At 37.4% G+C, this 17,262-nt stretch overlaps 1 protein-coding gene across 22 annotated transcripts in view; it reads right to left on the bottom strand.

Annotated features, from left to right (window-relative positions):
• Positions 1-17,262, bottom strand: part of MAGI1 (membrane associated guanylate kinase, WW and PDZ domain containing 1) — a 1,074,483-nt gene that overhangs the window by 22,129 nt on the left and 1,035,092 nt on the right. For all 22 annotated transcript variants that reach the window (XM_069206485.1, XM_069206495.1, XM_069206490.1 and 19 more), the window contains 2 exons: positions 5,495-5,585; positions 1,959-2,019 (listed from right to left, as the gene is read on the bottom strand). In XM_069206485.1, coding sequence (XP_069062586.1) covers positions 1,959-2,019; positions 5,495-5,585 — 152 coding nt within the window. The remainder of the gene's footprint in view (positions 1-1,958; positions 2,020-5,494; positions 5,586-17,262) is intronic.

The following is a 17,262-nucleotide window of genomic DNA, read 5'->3' as shown; positions in this document are numbered from 1 at the left end:
GAACAGAGCAGAGCAAGAGAAAACCCAACCAATGGTGTCAATTGCTTTCCAAGAAAGAAGAAACTTGATTGTGAAACAGTAAAATGGTGACTACTGGAAGGATATAATACTTGGTCCCCACTCTCGGGGAGGGCTAAACAGAGCAAGGGACATGACAAATGCACAGCCATGGACAAATGAAAAAGATTAGGAGAGTGACGATGGAGCCAGGAAATAGGAAGATAATGGACAGGCTGAAGCCCACAAAGTATATACAACAAGTCTCTTCGAGGCAGCTATGTGCTGTCTAGCTAAGACCTATAAAGGGCAAGCCAGTATCGTTTTGGACTCATTCCATCTATTCCTAAATTAGAATTGTTAAGTTGTGTGCAAACTATACCTGTGCATATTTAAATGTGAAAATGGACCACGCCTCAGACAGCAAATTTTATTAGGCTAAGTTGATGGACAGCCCATGGTGTGGCATTTATATTAGCAGACATCAACTGCTTTGGAAAATACTGATTACTGTCTTCTTTGCTCTTCAAATTAAAGAATATGACACAACTTACTGTAAAACTGATTCCCTTTCAATTTGTGCTACAGAAACATACATAAATTATGACTGCCTTAAGGCATCTTCTGACTGTATTCACCTGCAATAGCCTGAAATGTTATGAAGTGTCTATCATATAAAATGTCTTCAATGCGTAGTAAGAGATGACATGTCAAAACAGTTTGAGTTCAAATATTTGGCATGCACAAGCTAAGAAGTTATTATTTCACCATGGGGCTCTATAACACATACTGAGAAGAATACTCAGAAGTAGTTTAGAAACATTTCATAAAGATCAAGAAAAAACTAAAACATAACTTTATTTTTTTTAGGCACACTCAGGGAATGATTCATATGTGGAAGAAGACTGCAAATAAAACTCATACAGGCTGACGGATGTATAAACGTACTGACCACTGGCAATGCCTCCTTTAACAAACGCCTCCAAACACAAGCCAGAAGAAAGACCTATCTAATGTAATGGCCTTAAATGAAGTACCATCATGAAAATAGAGCAAGGTGCAGTAAAGTTATTATGTGGTAGATCGCCACCCATGCAACCATATTAGTGATAAGCATTCAAGTTAAGGAAACAATATAGTGGCTTCTATAATCAAGTGGCATAGGGCAGTATGCTGTGTGATCAGCCTATTGAATTAGGAAAATAATCATGTATTTAATAAGAAATTTCATCAAGTAATGTTTCTCACCTTTGATCAGAGAACTTGTCAGGTGGATGAACAGCCACATAGAATGACAGGCTGTGAAGTCTAGAGTCCAGGTGGATAAGTAGTTAAGAGTCAGATGCTCTTCAATCACCACCCCTATTCTGTGTTTCGTTCAGCTGAATAGAAGTTTTAGTTTAACGATTTCTACAGCGTATGTGTTCGGGTCTGATCTAATGGGCAGACTGGGGCATTCCAGAGGTAATATAGATTTATGAGTAAATTCCACTGTGTATCATCCACTTGCACAATTCACCTGATAGGTGGATATTGAATGAAGTGCTTGGGGATGAATGGAATACGTTTTGGTGGGTTTGATGTGGTCCTTTTTATGATTGATGTGATAAATCTGACTGCATGGTTCTCCTGCCTTTGGAGCCCGCAATGAGTTTTGGGGTGAGGCCACGGTGTATGATTTAGAACTGTTGACACTCAAGGATAAGGACTCACTCAGTCGGATTCCGTCCAGTGTGGAGGAGTGGGGGCTTTTGAAGCAGAGATATCAACTAGTTTACAACCTTTGACAAATATTTGACTTGGGCAAGGAAAGAAAGCAGCCTAAAAGAAAATACCCAGGTACATCACTTTCAGAGAGGTGAGGAAGAATTGATGTTTCATGATTTTATTAAGATTAAGGAGTTTAATAAGCTTATGCCTTCTTTAACAAAACAACAGTGTAAAGAAAGATGAATTGTCACCTGTGTTACTGGTGCAGGTTTAAACTCAAATTGTGTCTCTTGCTTTGGTTTTGAGTTGTTCCTGTAAAACAAACAAATAAATCATACAGTACTAATTCAACCACAAAGTAACAAGGAACACACTGACATTTTCTTAATAATAACTATTTTCAAACTTACATTTACAGAATTATTTCTTTGTGTAGTAAACATTCAAGTGAAAATTCTCAAAAGGTCTACACATCAAAACACTCCAGCGGTATAGTACTTTGTTTCCTTAGATGGTGCAGTATCAAAATTAACTCATCTTCACCCACTTGTTTCACAGATATCAAAATAATTCTTAACAGACTAATGTGCATTGTCTAGTTAAAATTGCTCTGTTATAAAAAATGACCAATTTAGGCAACTAGAGGCAAGTGGCAGCCCAAAAATCATTTAATTATACTACTTAATTCAATTGCACAAAAAATACAAAATGTCAAACATATAATTAAGAACAATAAAGAATCATTCAAAAGATCCATCTACTGTTAACAAAAGTCCTTGTTTTGTGGCTACAGTCCTGCTGGTGATGAAATTGACAATTACAACAGTGGAAGTTTTGATTTCAGATCCACCGTTTTCAGGACTTTCAAACATTAATACAGTGAGAAAAAAATGCAAATCTCCCAAGTTGGAAAAGGGATCCAAATGCATAGCATCTGTACTGATGGAATCCTAATGGGGAATTCCAATAAAACCCCAGAATGACCCCAAGGTAAGGGTGAGTTTTTCTTAATATGAGAGCGAGGAACAAGGTAAATGCATTACTTTAACTATTTAGATCTTTCAACCACAAAACACCTATGCATTACATCACATGTCCACGATAAAGAAAGATCTGGACAACAGAGCTAGTGCACACTATCAATGTCAAAACTGCTAAAAAGCAAACAGACTCCTTTCATGGGTCATTTCAAAATACCTATGTTAAGGAGGCATTGTAGTGTGTCTTGTTTTACATAGCAATAGGAACAGATCAAGAATAATCTCAAACAAAAATGTAATTCAAAAGATCAACTTCAAATTGGAGGTTTGGAGTGGAGCTGAGTAGGCATCCCTTTCATATGCCTGGGATATTGCTTGCAATGCTTTGTAGCCAGCCAATCAAATCTAGGGAGCATGCCCAACTGAGACTATACGGTTTGGAGAAGTAACAATTTTTATGTGTCATACGGTAGATTAACAGGTCCAGATGGGAACGAAAAGCAGCCCCTGCAAATATACTAAAACATCCCTGTTCCTTTCATCTATTTCCATCCATCTTTGCATGTATCATTTCCACTCTCTTCTGTCATACTGCTCGTCTGCCGCAATTAACATCAGGGACAGTGGCAGACACACCAGCTGTGGCCTTAGACCTTCAAAAAGAAGCCTCTTATGTCTCCAGCCCCCGTCACCCCCTTGCCAGGAAATGCCTGATGAAATGAAAGGGCAGTACAGCACTGCAGCCAAGTGGTATGTTTTGTGCAGCTTGCATGTTTAGAGTTTCCTTTTAAAAAATAATATGAAAGAGGTACTGAAGCAACTTATTGTTTGTGTGCACACTAGTTTAGTAGGCTGAAGGGAGGGTGGCCTGTGACAGCCGCAGAAGAAACAGACATGCAACAAGTGTATACATGTAAAATCCGTGCCCGGACAGAGTACCCATACTCTGACAGGAATTGAAGTCACTGCAGTTCCTGTCAATGCATTCAGTTTGACAGACAAACTTGTTTTTAGTTTTTCAAAAACCCAAACCCTGAAGTGGGATTTTCTTTTGGAATGAACAAAAACTAATGATGCCCACACCACGGGAGCTAACTCCCATGGTGTGGGGTGGATCATTTAAACATGTTTACTGTCCCTTACCACTAGTTGTTTCACAGCAGTAAGGGAGAGTAAAAACTGGCCATTCAACCGCTCAAACTAAATCAGGTGGGTGGTTGAATGACCAAACCTCAGATGAAACTTACCAGTGGTTCGTCAGAGGAGTATGCAAGAGACTGAGAAATCTCCATTGCTGACATACTTCAGGGGCACCAGACTGTAAATCGGTCTGGCGGACCTTCACTTTGACAGAGAGTTAGAGTGCCCTCTTTGTCAAACTGTAAGTCAGCCCCAAAGTTAACAAATGGAAGCAATTTTAATGAAACATCTCAAATGAGGGACTAAGTAAATTCCTGCATACCTAAGCAACACAACAGCTAGAGAAATGTTTGTAGAAATAATTCAACACAGAGGTAAGAAAAGGAAGGTGTATAAGGGATAGTTAGGAATGGAGAGGAGTGCTTCAACACTCCAATCACTTCAGTTAAACACCACTGAAAATGCATAAGGTCCCCCTAAGGCATCACAGAAAGAAATCCAAGAATGTCCCTGCTCCATGTATGAAACTTATTAATTTTATGTTGCACAAATCATCTCAGATTACGATATTAGTGACAATTGTTTCTTTACAAATGGTCTATACTCCACCATAACAACTTGAACCATCAGTACTTGCATTGAAGTATGAATCCAACTGTGCCATTTGCAACTGATAAATGTATTGGTCTTCTGTAATTGATTCTTAAGTTGTTCATCAGGTAGCCATAAAAACCCCACTGCTTTTAATAACTGCAGAAACTGCTCAAAAATATTGCTCAATACTACCCAAGGATATAAAACCAGCAGGTGTCCTATTCCAACATTATCATGACTGTACCAGAGTATCTTTTACAGTACCTGCATTCTTATGACTAAACCTGATTAACAAATATTAGGGATCCTGTAGCCCTGTGTTGAAGTTACTATACCAAATGTTTAATGTCTGACTTAATTCTATTCTTAAATTGGGATGTCATGTTCTTAATTTACAAATTTTTTAAGGCACCACATGTCTGACTCCTTATCTATTGCTCTTGCAAGCCATTCTTCTTTTTAATGGTCATGGTCCTACCCATCTTTGGCCACCATATAACTAAAGCTTCATCATTTGTGATTACAACTATTTAGTTTTCTTTTATACCAACAACTTAGCAAATGACAGAGCTCAAACATGGACTGACAGAGTCCAACTGAGAGCTTTCAGAAATTCGCCAGATATCAAGAAGCCAAAAGGTAATAATAGCAAATCTCTATCTGTAACTCTGTTTTAAAGAGAGGTCAGAGCAACGGGACCTGAAGTTACAGAGATGCATGCATAGTATGGTTATTTAAGCAGTGAAGTGGGGACACCTAGTTAGGGACTTATTCCCGGCACACAATCTACTTCACAACCAAACAGTAGCTGCATAATGCACATGTGAGACATTTATAATTGGGAGATTACTATTAAGGTAACTTAATTAGTATGGTGTGTGTAGCAGAACACTTGCTTGGTTCTTTAAATAATTTTAGGCATGAATAATTTGGTTCAGTGTAGAAACCAAATTAAATATTAAATTATGATTATACTATCAACTTTTCTAGGCTTTCGAATTATGTTAGCATTAAGTAGGCAATTTCAAAATACTTTACAACTAACTGGCTGATTACAAGGTACATTAACCTACCTTGTCTCCTGTGGGGTCTGTTGAGGGGTATGCGTGGTTGTTATAGTAGCAATTTTTTCTGCATTTGTCAGTAAAGAAGCATTGGAAGATTCTGTAAATGTAAATTGTATAGGTTAACAATGATTGTCAAGGCATTATTCTAAACACAATTATGAAATAAAACTTATTCAAAGAGAATCGTGCTAGAAGTGATTGATAAGATGCGGGTTGGACAGAAATGAAATGGGAAGCAATGGTTGAAATAAAGACAGCAGTGCAGGCAGTTCATTAGTCACTCAGATATACTCATCGAGAACATGTTTTCGAAGATTCAGTCAGGGAGTTCCTTTTAGGCACAATGTGTACATTTGAATGTTAACTAGTTATAGGGTGTACCACATTTCTCCCTAGATGTTGCTAGCATGGCACATGTAAACCTTAGAATGGATGCAGTCGCTTATTAAATCAGAGGAAACACTTCACCAGACCAAAGTACACAGATTTAGACCTGGAATGGGTTCACTGATAGAGATGCCATGAAGAATGCCCAAGGTAGTGTTATTTAATTATGATGAAAAACATATGAAGTAAAATATGAACGTACTATCTTATAATCAAAAGTGCTAAGTCAGCTTAATTCTAACACATAATATAGATTAGGGGCATATAAAGAACTTACTCATTCCTTTAAATGTATACTACAAACCACTGAATTCAAGGCTGTAACAATAAGAAGATCTCAGAAGTATTAGAAACAAGGACTTGTGCTAAGATGTGGAAAAGGATTTGCAGCCTTTATGTTTTTACCAATATCCATGTCAGGTCACTTCATTTACCAAGATGCAAAAATACAAGCCACTGTGATGCAGATCTTGCTTCTGCATCTCCTTGCACAATACCCATTTCTTAGTGCCCAAGTGGACAACCTTATCTCACTTCACTTTCAGACTGGTCCTACTCTCACTTAATTATAACTCTTTGCTTTTGTGATATTGGTATCAACCTATTTATTGAAATTAACTATATGCAAATCTGTTGTAACCATACAATATGAAGTATGAAAAAATAACAGTTTGCAAAAGAGCAATAAAATTGTTAACTGCAGTAAAAGCAGAAACAGTTTTAAAGATGCCACTGCTGTGTTAAAAAAAAAAAAACATGAAAAAGAAAAGTACAGATACTACAAAAGTTAAGTAGACAGATAGGGCAAGTTAGGAAGCTAAGATGGCAGTCCCTTTTCAACAATTATTTTTTATTATACACACTAGTCTCCAGGGGTGGTTGAAAGCACTGATCAAGTATTCTGAACTCCACATTTAAGCTTCTTGTCGTCTTCCAAAGCCTCTAAATATTCATTTTGCCATCAGAGGTATCATTTTCATGAAGTCTTCAAACTTTAAAAAAAAAAGCTTTGTTCATCAAAACCCAGCATAATTATTTTGGAAACCACTGACCAGACTAAAAAAACAAAAAATAAAAAAACAGCGCAAACGGGATTTCCCTCCATAAACATTCCCACCTTGAATAAGAACACATTATAGGAATCGAAGTAGCCTCAGCTGAATCAAAAGCAGAACTTCTTCAAGGCAAGGTTCACTCAAATATACTCACTGTATATGTGAAATTCATTGATAAAACCACCTCCCAAAATGCTGCAGTTAAGGATTTTTCCATTTCCAAAAGACAACTTGAAGATATTACACTGCATGCTTGTTTCCAGAAAAATCACTGAGTCATCCATTTCTTTTGCAAAACTTGATAAAAATGGGTCATTAGGAGTTCCATCTTCTAATTTAACACCAGCAATCCAAAATTTGGCTTGACCATGGTGAAAAATAGAATTGTTTTAAAAGTGTGGATAACAAATTTACAACTAGTCTTGCTCAACCAACACCAGGCTCCAAACACCATGCAAGAGCCATGTAATTATTGGAATGCAAAATCGTGTTCAAATACCACAATCTGGGAAAACTCTCCCCTTCCTCAAACCACACTAAACTTTAAATGAGGAAATATGTAATTTAGGGTTAAAATGATAATTCAGCAATACATAACTTTTATAAAATTACATGTATCCAGCTATGAAAAGTTAAAAACGAGACTTCGAATCATTACTACCGAAAACCAAAGCACCCAACTAGATTCTAGTTATTTTCAAGTACTTAATGCTTTCTATGTTCAGAACAAAGACACAGCCCCCCAATCCTAAATTAAAACAGTTTATAATCTAAAAACATACTGTAGAGATCAATCATTACAGGATAAGTGATACATAATCTGGGTTCAAGAGTATCAATAAGCATGTGCAAATACTTAGACAAAATCCCTTCCCAGGCTACCGTCAAATTTTGCATCTCACCCTAAATTCTTAAATATTGGTTAGAGAACTAGGTCACAGAGAAGAGGGGACCAAAAAAATCCTTGATGTGTTCCTCTCTTCATGGCAAATCAAGCCAAACTCAGGCCATTAATTATTGCCACGGCATTAATATACCAAGTAATAAGGAACAAAATAGCTGTAAAACCGAAGTACTTCAGAAATTTACTAAGAATTATTCACCTGATCCAATCACAAGACTAAATTGAACACAATTTCTTTGCCAGGTTATGAAATTAAAGAGATGAACATAAATTGTCTTAACAAAAGGATCCCAATATTTCACTCTAAACACAGGGCGGCAATAACTTGTAAACATCTCACCTAGGCGTTATTATGAGAGCAAAAGAGGCATCGCAAAGGTTATCAAGAAAATAAACTTTGTCTCTTAACTGTGCATCTGCATGTGCAATTCTCCAACACTATGATGAGAGAATGTGTTTTTATGTAGGTAGAGCTGCTGCTCTGGTCCCGGTACAGATGCATCAACACTACTGAGTCTACGAACAATGGATTTCCATTTGCGTACAAAGGATTGAGAGTATGCACATTATCTGCTCTGGCTCTGTTTCCACTGACGACGCTCTTGTTCGCTTCCTTTCCCCCAAAGGTTGCTCATGTCAGTGATCAGCCCTCACTAGAACTAAATGCTATATGGTGTATAAATATTTTGAAAATATTGCAAGTTCAAAAGTATTTTAACTGAAGAAACAAGTCTATAACTGAACATTCTTCTGCGTCCAAACTAAAGGTCACGTCTCAGGATATCAAAGGAATTATTTAAAGTAAATTAGCACAAATGAATGCCTACTAGAGTGGTGAACCTTTCAGGTGAATATTTTGCTCAGAGTAATTCTAAGAGATTAACTGCAATCTGCCAGGAGGGTCACACAAAACTGTGATAAACAAATGCTATAACTTCAATAAATGGGATTAACTGAAAGGCCAACTTCCACTGATATCTTTACATTGACCCACTGGGCAAATCTGATACAGGATTCTCACCAGAATCCATAAAAAAAAAAAAAAAAAAATTCTAGAGTTCACATTTTAGTCAATCAACTATGGTGAACCATCCTTGCAATGTGCATTAAATAAAGCCAGAGCACCAACAGGTAGTAAACACTTCCCACCAGTAGTTTATATCCATGGCAGTAATGCTAGCACTGTGTATCTTAAGTCAAGAACAGACATCTGATGTATCTCCCCAATATGTTTCCTATGAAATGCATCCATTGCTCTATCTAAAAGCTACATAACAATAAATTGAGCATATATTAATTGTAAATTAACAGACTAAGAAAATATGGTTTAGGGTGTACTTATTTTGTAACCCATTGCAGTTACTTCAAATAATAATACAATGGTTTTCATGCTTTGGACGCCATCTTTGACACAATAGTTATATCCCTTTTTGTTTTTTTAGTAAGATAATGTTTTTGCACACCAAAGGAAACATCAAGCAATGTGCCAATTACTCAATGCTTACAATCAGGCCCTTTTGACCTACTTGGGTCTTCTCATTAAAAAGAGTTAGCCATTGTGATCTGACAAATCAGAATATTCCAAGTATCAAGCACTATTCCATACATCATTTTTACCTGCTGACTGCTCTTGAATTCAGAAAGGCTATCTTGCAGTGTTTCTGTAAATACCTGAACAAAATCAAGGTCAGTGCTACAATAATTAATTATTTGTAAACAGCAGTTGACAGTCCCACCAGATAGGGGTTGAACCCTGCCACTAAAAGCTCCAAACATGGTCCCATTGCCAAGAGAAGGTGTGACCCTTCCTAGCACTTGCCCTGGAGGTAAAAGGCAGAAACTAATCAGAGCAGAAGTGACAATAACTGGTCTCACTGGTATTATGGCTCCTTTGTAAAGCAGCATGGTAAGTATATCCATTGTTTTTTTTTTTTTTTTTCTTTTAACCCGGGTTGGAAGGTATTTGGGAGGAGTATGATTTTTGTGGACTTTGGGGGGGGGGGGGGGAGGAGAGAATATTATAATCGCAGGGAGTACCGCATGTATCTCCAGTATTTAGACTTAAATATCATAAAGAGATTCTATAAAGACATTATTGCAGCATGCATAGGGGTTATGCATAAATAATTTAAATATTTAGTTTAAGCTACTGTTTTCTGTGGAATCCCATTTTCCCCATTTGAATGTACACTGGGTTTTAAAATGAGTATTTTAAATATAGGACGATATGCGTATATGATTTAAGTACTTGGAATGGGAGATTATATATATATATATATATATATATATATATATATATATATATATACACACACACACACACACATACATACACACACACACCGCACCGTTAAAGATGGCTGCTGTTTTTTGGAATTTATAGCTGATTGTATAGACGATGACCTGAAATGTTTTATACATTGTTAATATACATAGTATATTAGGGTAATTGTTTTCAGTAATCAAATATGTTTACATAGCATCACTACATCAATATAAAGAATAAATCGAGATATGAAAACATGATATTGGGTCGAATACATATGCACTTAAATATGGCCGCCACAATTGCCAATGGTAATTGTCAGCAATAGAAGACTGCAGGCATTTGGTTTACGCATATTTGCTTGTTTTAATGCAATTTAATGTTTAATGTCACCGGTATAGTGTCTCATAACAATGGATAACAAAATACTTACATGATACATTCATAAAGAACTTTTGTAATAGCGATATGCTGGTCGATGGAAATACAAAGTATAGCAATCAGAATTCGATATACACATGACTATATGGCCGCCAAAATATACACAAAGATCCCAGGTGATACTGATCACCTCAGAGTATAAAACATGGAAAAAGGTGGGAATATTTTCAACAATTGCCATTAGATGGGACAATGCCGTAAGAACATCAAGTAATGGACACCTGAGGTAAGAGTCAGTGTAGGTCGATGTCACCGTTTGTCATTGAGTTTTGTTGGGAGAACTTTTTCATTATATTACCTAGTGCTGAAGTATTGCTATTTCTATCAGTTAGGAATGCATTAGGATATGCATGTGTGGCTGCTTTAATACTGAAGGAACGCATAGTGCCATCTTGCATTATATATCAATAAGAAACGTCACCACAAATTACATAAGTCTATGAAAATACGAATCATTACAACTGAAATTAGATACGCGCGTTGCAATATGGCCACCATAATTCCCCCAGTTTCATGGAAGCAAGAGTAAGAATCAAAATTATATTTTTCTTCTAAAATACAGCAATACAATAAATATCCTCGTAGAAAAATTACAATTAGATGTATGCTTTGTAAATTGATCGCATTAATTAATTGTCACTAGACAGAATCTCAATATAAATGTTTGAGAATAAATAGGTGAGCTAGGATGTAATCTAAATGACTTTGGACTACACATTCTTGTCCTCTTTTGGTGTTAAGTAACTTACTCTCAAAGACATCTAAAAGAGATTTGAAAAGCTGTTATATGGAAAGTATAACCATCTCGGTCTGTCTTAATGTATGAAATTATAATTAGGAAAATGTAAAACAGAACCATATAATACAATATTGGATCTGCCCCCTTATCTGTGACTCCAATTATTCACTAAAATGCATCACGTTAGCACTGTTTATGACTAATTTGAATGAATGTTTTAGAGGTATAGTTAAAAATTCTCTAATTTATGTTTTTTCCAAGAGTATGTATTTATTTATGGTTTGTTTCTTTATACGATTGTAGCCCTGAAGACGTCCTTGCGGGCGAAATGCGAATTCAAATGCTAATGTGCAGCAGACTGATAATCCAGTAAAGATATTACCAATGAGAGAAATTCCTGGAGGGAATTGTGTACATGTCCTTTGGAGCAGAAGTGATATTTTGTCACTTACAAATGACTACCCAAGATTGAGAGAGAAAACAGTGGAATGCTACCAGCAGACAGAGTGGTTTGTGAAGCTTGCAAAATGCCTTTGGGAAGATCTGAATACCCTGTTAGAAATAGTGGTTCCAGCTGATTTGTGGGTTGAATGTAAAAGGAATGTTGACTGGCCAACAAGAGGACCTCCACAGGATCCAGTTACAAGTGTACCATCTTGTGATGTAATGAAGTACTATTACAAAGGGAATTAATTTTTGAAAAATGAGAATTTCAGCTAAAAGTATTGATTGGCAGGGAATCAATAGGACAGCACAGGAAGCGAAAGAGTCAATGCATGTATACTATAAGAGATTGTTGCAAGCATTTAAACATTACAGTGGTATAGAAACAATTGAGCCCAAAGACATTAATCATTTTGTGTTCAGATTTGTTGAAGGGTTGAGAGCTGAAATTAGCCAGATGCTTAAGAGTCATCTGATTTGCTGGCAAGCAAAACCAGTTGATGAAGTATTAAAGTTTGTTAAGTATCGTAGTGATGAGATTGAAATGAAGCAGAGGAAATTGAAGGACAGAGCAATGGTGATGCAGATTAAAGCAGCACAATCAGGATTGTAGGGAATTTTTCCACAGAAGCAGAGAAATATGCAGGTATTTCAAAATCAGGGACGGGGTAGAGGTTGTGTCGCTAATGGAAATCATGGTGTCGATTTGAATACTGTTGTTAATGCAAATGATATACAGACAATGAAGAGGATGTTACCCTGTCATGCTTGTGGAGGCTTACGGCGTTAAAAACTGGAGTGTCCAATGATGGTACAGGAAGGTGTTTTTATGCAGATGAATGAAAACAAACTTTTTCCAAATTTGAGAGGACCGAGAATGAGAGGTCCTAATTTAAACGCCCAGAATAATAATAATCAGATGCAGATTGATCAGTAAATGCAAAGAGTTCAACAAATGCAAAAGATAGTTCCACATGTTCAGGTGCCAAAATCACAGCAATTACAGCTCCAAGTGCAAGTGATACAAAGCAACAAATGCAGATACCTCAAGCTCCAATGGTGCCGCAGCAGCAGATGATGGTTCCTCAGAAGAAAACAGGTCAAAAGTTACAGTAAAGTAATAACATGGTTCACCAGTTCACACTCCATAGTGAGGATGAATCGAAGAATGAATTGAATGATTAAGTGATGGATGAAGTAATGGGTGAGTTTGGATGAAGCAGAATGTGTGTTAGCAGCTTCATTATAAGTGGATCAAAAGGGTCCTTACGTAAATGGAAAAGTAATGGGTCATGTTGCCTCATTCCTATTTGATACAGAAGCCACACGCTCTGCAGTGAGAACTGCAGAAGTTCTCAATGTATCACCTTCTGAGAAAACAGTGCAGATTGTACGAGTTGCAATTCCTGACAATCCCGATTACTGAACCAGTTGCTGTTAAATTGGAAATGTTGATGGTTTGCACAAATTTGTAGTCTGTGAGAAGTCCAGTTTCCTTATTTGGAAGAGATCTATTGTGCAAAACAAAATGTTTGATTACATGTACAAATGATGGAATTGCTATTCAGATGAATAGTGATGATTTATCTATGCAAATTGAATGTGATTCAGTAAATGAAGAATTTCCACTGATTAGTTTCTATCCCGCAGTGAATAGTTTCTATCCTGCCAGTACAAGATCTGCCAATTGACTTACAGGGTACAGTTAATTTAAAAGTTTGGGATCTTTCTATGAAAGCTATTGGAGTGATCAAAGGAGTTGAACCAGTAAGAGACACAGTTAAACTTTATGTAGGTTTTCTGCAAATTCCGCTGTATCATATGGCACCAGATGTAATTGAAGGAGTTGCTCTTGTAATTGCAGATTTTATGAAACAGGAAGTTGTAAAAGTGCTGAGCAGCCCATGTAATTCTCCTATTATGGGTTTGTAAAAACCAAGTGAGAAATTTAGAACTGTTCATGATTTGAGGAAAATTAATGAAATAGTGGTCAAATGTTGTCCAGTGGTACCAAATCCAGCGGTACCAAATACAGCAGTGATTTTGTTTCAGATCCCATGTGACGCAGAATGGTTCACAGTGGTGGATCTATCACAAGACTTTCTCTGTGCCTCTTCATGAGGATAGCTAATTTATTTTTTGTTTTAAATTTTGCAATTGTGTATATTGTTGGTGCAGAATTCCACAAGGTTTTTCAGAGTCACCATCAACATTTAATCAGGTGTTGAAAAAGAATCTGGAATCACTGAAAATGCCTTTCCAATCAGCATTAGTTCAGTACATCGATTAACTTTTGGTTGCTCCAAAGACGAAGGAAGCATGCAGGCAAGATACTATTGCCTTATTGAATCATTTGGGAGAGAATGGAAAAAGTGTCCCCAGCGAAATTACAGTACTGTCAGAAGCAGTGAAATATTTGGGACACCACACCGAAAAAGGAGCAAGGAAAGTTTCCAGACAGAGTCACAGCTGTTTTCCAAATTAATCCTCCAGTTACACAAAGATGTCAGGATGTTTTGGGGAATGGTAAGCTCCTGTCACCAATGGATTCCCAATTTTTCTGTTGTTTCATAGCCATTGCAGAGACTGACACAGAAAGATTTTTGACCATGTACCTTTTGATGAAACTTGCATGAAAGCTTTTACTGAGCTGAGAGAGTTTGTGCAGAGCACCAGCTTTGGGAATCCCTCACTACACAAAACCTTTTATGTTGTTTTGTCAAAGGTAATTTTTGTGCTTTTTGTGTCCTTACACAGGTACATGGTGGTGTAAATCGCCCTGTAGCATATTTTTCTGCTACTGTGGATCCATTTGCAGCAGCTTTGCCTGGCTGTTTGTGAGCTGTAGCAGTGGTAGGTTTTTCACTAGCTCAATGTGAGTATTGTGATGGGACATTCTTTAAATGTTTTGGTACCTCACTCGGTTGAAGTTTTGCTCACCAGAACAAAAACTCAATGCCTGACAAATTCCAGGTTAACAAAATATGAATTGATAATTTTGGGCTCTTCAAATCTTGCCTTGAAAAGGTGTATAGTGCCTAACCCAGAAACCTTTCTTCCAGTAAAAGAATGTTGAAATTGAGAAACAAAGAAGTAGAACGTGATTGTTTGGAGGTTACTGAATAATGCACAAAACCCAGGCCTTATATTCAGGCTACTCCGTTAGAGGAAAATGATCAAATTGTTTTCATTGATGTTCCGGTCTAAGAGATCATGTGGGAACATTGAAATCGGGATGTGCTGTGTTCACAATTTCTGGTATACTAGAAGCTTCGTGGCTTCAGAGCGTTTTCTGCACAAGTGGCAGAATTGGTGGCTCTTACTAGAGCATGTTTAAAGTTACAATTTTTACGGACAGTCAGTATGGATTTGTCCACAGTTTTGACCAGTTGGGGTCACAGAGGGGTTTCATGACCTCTTCTGGTTCACAAATTGGAAATGGTGAGATAATTCATGATCTGTTACAAGCCTACAATTACCTGAAAAGATTGCTGTGGTTAAATGCAGTGCACACCAGAAATAAAAATTATTTTGTTTTAATGGGAAATGCTTATGTGGACCAAGTCGCAAGTTTTGCACATTGAACTGCATTCATTTTAATAATGAAGGGAAAGAACTAAAAGATGATGAAATAAATGCAAATGACATATTAACAGTGATTGATACATGGGAGGAAAACAAAGGTTTGCAAGAAAATGTTTCTGAAGATTAAAAGGAAGGTTGGATAAAACTGAAATGTTTTCAAAGGGATGTTGATGAAATCGGGTAACTAGTGAAGGGCAGGTGGTATTGCCAATTTGTCTACCGATGCAATTGGCAAGATTATATCATGGTCAAACACACATTGGCAGAGATGCAATGATTCGAGCATTTAAGCAATTCTGGTTCAATCCGAAGTTTAGACAGGTTGCTCAAGCAATTTGTCACATATGTGTTACATGCCAACAAATGAATGTGGGGAAAAATAACAGTTGGCAATTCAAGTCATTGGATGAGCAGGAGGTCCATTTAACAGAATGCAAATGGATTTCATTGAGATGCCTGTGTGTGGTGGTCTAAGATGTGTTGGTGGTTATATTTTTAGTCACTGGATTGAAGCTTACCCTACATGTAGAAATGATAGCCTCACAGCAGCAAAGCTTTTACTTAGTGAGTTAATACCCCGGATTTGGATTCCTGGCCGCTTTTGAATCATATAGAGGAAGTTACTACAATAACGAAGTGATACAATTATTATGTTCAGCCTTCAACATTGAGCAGACGTTGCACTGTAGCATCTGGATTAGCAGAGCAAATTAATGGTACTCTGAAGGCACGACTTGCAAATGTGTGTATCTACAAATCTGAAATGGCCTGATGCATTGCCTTTGGTTTTGATGAGCATGAGAAACACACCTGATAGACTTTGACCATCTCCTCATGAGATCATCATGGGTAGAGCAAGGAGGTAGCCAGCTGTTCCTGCAAATCCTCTTCTGACTATAACACATGATATGGTGCTGGGTTACTGCAAGAGTCTGGCTGATGCGGTTCGCTCTCTCTCAACAGGTGGAAGCTACAAGCTTGCAGTCATCTCAAGACAAGTGACAGTCTGCGAGCTGATGACTGGGTGGTTGTCAAAAAGCATGTGAGGAAAACTTGTCAGGAACCCAGGTGGAAGGGTCCGTTCCAGGTTGAACTAGTAACAACAACTGCTGTTAAGTGTGCTGGGATTCTGAACTAGATTCACACAAGCCACACTCAAAAAGGGCCCATCCTTTGGAGGATGAAGAAGAGTTGTTGAGAGTACCAACAACTATTGTACAGTCTCAAGGAGAAAGAAGAGAGACTGTGGAAACAGACAGAGCAAACTAGTGAAGATCTAGGTACTCCTCAGAGAGGAGGCAAATACACCTCAGAGATGAAACAGAGGTACCTGAAGACGCGCAAGCATCAGCAAATGCCTCAGGAGAGGCAAGTCAGAGGAGGACTCCCCCAGAAGTAGATTGGGAAGATCAGTTTAAACAAATTACTTTTCCTGAAGCAGCTGTGGAGGGTGATGACTTGAATCAAAGTCACGCAGATTTGACTCCTCCTGAATTAGCTAGTGGTGCAGGTACATCAAGTCAAGGTCAAAATCCTGTCGATTCAAGTAGAGTTTTAAGTCCAGTTTTGCAAACGACACTGTCAAAGGAAGAAGACAAGTGACCTAAACTGCAGACAGGTGAGGTTCCAGATCTACTGTCAACCATAAATGAAGAGCCAGACAAAACAACAAGAGCAGATACAGATTAAGAGTGGAGTGGAGGAGAAATAAGTAAATCTGAGATCAAAGAGAAAGAGTTGCAAGTCAAAGATACGCAGGTCTTGAATGGGTGTATTTTTCAACAGACGTTTAGCAACATGAATGTTTGTCTTTATTTTGATCTTGAAATTCCAGATCAATATTTTGGAACTTGAAATTGTTTTTGAACTGAAATTTGAAACTACATTGCCATTTGAACAAGAGAGACATTACATGCTACAAGTGATATGCATTGTCTAATAGACTATAATCTA

The sequence above is a fragment of the Pleurodeles waltl genome, chromosome 9, assembly GCF_031143425.1.
Source record: "Pleurodeles waltl isolate 20211129_DDA chromosome 9, aPleWal1.hap1.20221129, whole genome shotgun sequence".
Lineage (NCBI taxonomy): Eukaryota > Metazoa > Chordata > Amphibia > Caudata > Salamandridae > Pleurodeles > Pleurodeles waltl.
The sequence above is the reverse complement of the archived record's forward strand: the minus strand, read 5'-3'. Positions and strand labels throughout refer to the sequence as shown.